This window comes from Anastrepha ludens, chromosome X (genome assembly GCF_028408465.1).
Source record: "Anastrepha ludens isolate Willacy chromosome X, idAnaLude1.1, whole genome shotgun sequence".
In the NCBI taxonomy this organism is placed as follows: domain Eukaryota; kingdom Metazoa; phylum Arthropoda; class Insecta; order Diptera; family Tephritidae; genus Anastrepha; species Anastrepha ludens.
In genome coordinates, this window is record NC_071503.1 from 32,450,275 (window position 1) to 32,453,068 (window position 2,794).

The window sequence follows — 2,794 nt, forward strand, 5'->3', positions numbered from 1 at the left end:
CATTTCCAAATTATTCCAGTGTCAGCAGCTCGAAATTGCTAGAAATCATACACAGTGATATATGTGGCCCAATGCGTGTGCCTTCACAAGGTGGTGCAAAATATTTTATCACTTTCATCTATGATTTCTCTCGCTACGTTTACGTCGATTTTTTAAAGAGAAAATCAGATGCATTCAATGCATTTAAAACATTTTTAAATCAAGTTGAAAGGCAGACGGGTAACAAAATCAAAAAATTGAGAAGTGATAACGGTTTAGAATATGTGAATTCTAATTTTAAAAATTTTTTGGATAGCAACGGAATCGTACACGAAACAACCGTCAGCTACACTCCACAGCAGAATGGTACTGCTGAAAGGTCAAATCGGACGTTGGTGGAGATGGCAAGACGCTTGCTAGAGATGTCAACCCTTCCTCAGTATTTATGGGCCGAAGCAGTAAATACCGCCGCATACATACGAAACCGTTCGTGCACAAAAATACTAAAAAATAAAACGCCATTTGAATGTTGGGTCGGTAAAAAGCCTAGTGTAAAACATTTTAAGGTATTTGGTTGTGAGGCCGTTGTGCTTGATAAGAGAAACAAAAAGTCTAAATTTGAACCAAAAGGTGTAAAAATGGTGTTCGTTGGATACGCGTCTAACACAAAAGGCTATAGACTTTTTGACTTAAAAGAAAGAAAAATCGTAATTGCAAGAGATGTTTTATTTTTTGAAGAAACTTTCGATAAAACTGAAAACGAGTACAAAATAGAAACAGAACGAAAAGAAGGAGAACAGCATGAAATAGATTTCGGGATGAAAGAAGAAAATAAAAGTGGCGAAGAAGCAAAAGAAACGGAACTCGAAGACAATTTTTTAAGTGCGAGTAGTGACGATAATGATCATGTCTATGATGACATAGAAACAATTGCAAATCGAGTGGTGGCGCGAAAAGAGCAAAATCGGTCAATTTCGGGAAGGTTCGGTGAATCGAAAAGAGTCATGGGACATAAAAACCGTTATTTACACGCAGTAGTTGAGAAACCCAATTCGGTTAAAGAAGCACACGAATCGCGACAAAATCGGGAATGGAAAAATGCAATGCAGACTGAGTATAACGCGCTTACGAAAAACAACACATGGAGCCTAGTAACCTGCCCAGAAAACAAGAACGTCATTGGATCGAAGTGGGTATTTACTACGAAACATAACGCTGATGGCACTATTGATCGGTATAAAGCTCGTTTGGTGGCGCAGGGCTGCACACAAGTGGCCGGCATTGATTACACAGACACATTCGCCCCGGTGGTAAGGCACTCTACTATACGTCTCATTTTGTCGCTGGCAGTGCAGTGTAAGCTACTAGTCAACCACGTCGATGTTGTTTCGGCGTACCTTAATGGCGATCTGGAGGAAGAGGTGTATATGAGGCAACCAGAAGGCTTCATAGACAAAAATTTTCCTAAAAAGGTGTGCAAGCTCAACAAATCATTGTACGGGCTGAAGCAGGCTGGGCGAAATTGGAACACGAAGGTCAACTCTATCCTATGCGAAATCGGTTTCAAAAGATGCAAGGTCGACAACTGCGTATACACTTTGATGACAGACAAGGAGATTAACATAATTTCAGTATATGTCGATGACATTATACTAGCATGTTCGTCGGCGGAAACATTACAACATATCATTAAAAAGCTTCAGTCACACGTCGAGGCAGTCGACAAAGGCCCTCTTAGATACTATTTGGGGATGGAGATCTGTCGTGATGGACAGCGCGGTTCTATATCTATATGCCAACATTGATACGTGACGGAAATGTTAAAAAAATGGAACATGGATGAATGCAAAGGAGCGTCAACGCCATTCGCTAGCGGCACCGTTCTGGATAAATGCTTAGATCCAGACTGTTTGGGCTATGAAACTAAAAACTATCAATCGCTTGTTGGTGGTTTGACATACTTGGCTACCGTTTCGAGACCAGACATCGCTTACACCGTATCCAAACTAGCTCAATTCCATGGACATCCACATAGAGAGCATATGTTGGCAGCAAAAAGAGTGCTTAGATACCTGAAATCTAAGCCTCAGGGTACGTTAACTTTTCTACCTAACAGCCATAGTCTTATTTGCTTTACAGATGCTGATTGGGCTTCTGATAGTACGGATAGAAAATCGTACAGTGGATTCGCTTTGTTCCTAGGCGAAAACCTGATTGCGTGGGAATCCAAGAAACAAAAGGTGGTTTCACTTAGTACTATGGAGGCGGAGTACATCGCGATGTGTTCCGGAGCAAAAGAAGTTACATTTCATAGAAGTCTGCTGCAGGAGATGGGTTTTAATGAATACACTAAGAAGCCAACAACAATCATGTGCGACAACCAGAGTGCGCAATTCTTAGTATATTAAAAAATCCAATTGTGCATCAGCGAAGCAAGCACATCGACATTCGCTACCATTACCTTCGAGACAAATATCATGGAAATGAATTAAATATTGAATATGTCCCGTCAGAAGATAATGTAGCGGATATACTTACGAAGAATCTTCCCAAAGACCGGCACGAATACCTAACTGGCGCTATGAAGCTGAAATTTTGAATATTTTTCTTTGAATTTTTTTTGTTGTATCGAGCTGATTACATTTTTTCGTTGTATTTCTTTTTGAATTGTTTAATGTATTGTAAGAAAAATTTTGAAGTGTTATTTTTTTTTGTTCATACAATACTGTAAAGCAATTGGGTTGAGGCGGAGTTTGTAAAAATCTGGCAACTACACACATTTGACAACCCACTTGCTATCTACCATTTTGAATTT

At 39.7% G+C, this 2,794-nt stretch overlaps 1 protein-coding gene across 1 annotated transcript; it reads left to right on the top strand.

Annotated features, from left to right (window-relative positions):
• Positions 1-1,814: 1,814 nt before the first annotated feature.
• LOC128869897 (uncharacterized) lies at positions 1,815-2,387 on the top strand. Its single transcript, XM_054112495.1, has one exon. The coding sequence runs from the start codon at positions 1,815-1,817 to the stop codon at positions 2,385-2,387; it is 573 nt and encodes a 190-aa protein (XP_053968470.1).
• The last annotated feature ends 407 nt before the right edge of the window (positions 2,388-2,794 follow it).

Coding starts and splice junctions, on each gene's coding strand:
- LOC128869897 (XM_054112495.1), top strand. CDS start 1,815: ATGGATGAATGCAAAGGAGCGTCAACGCCATTCGCTAGCGGCACCGTT.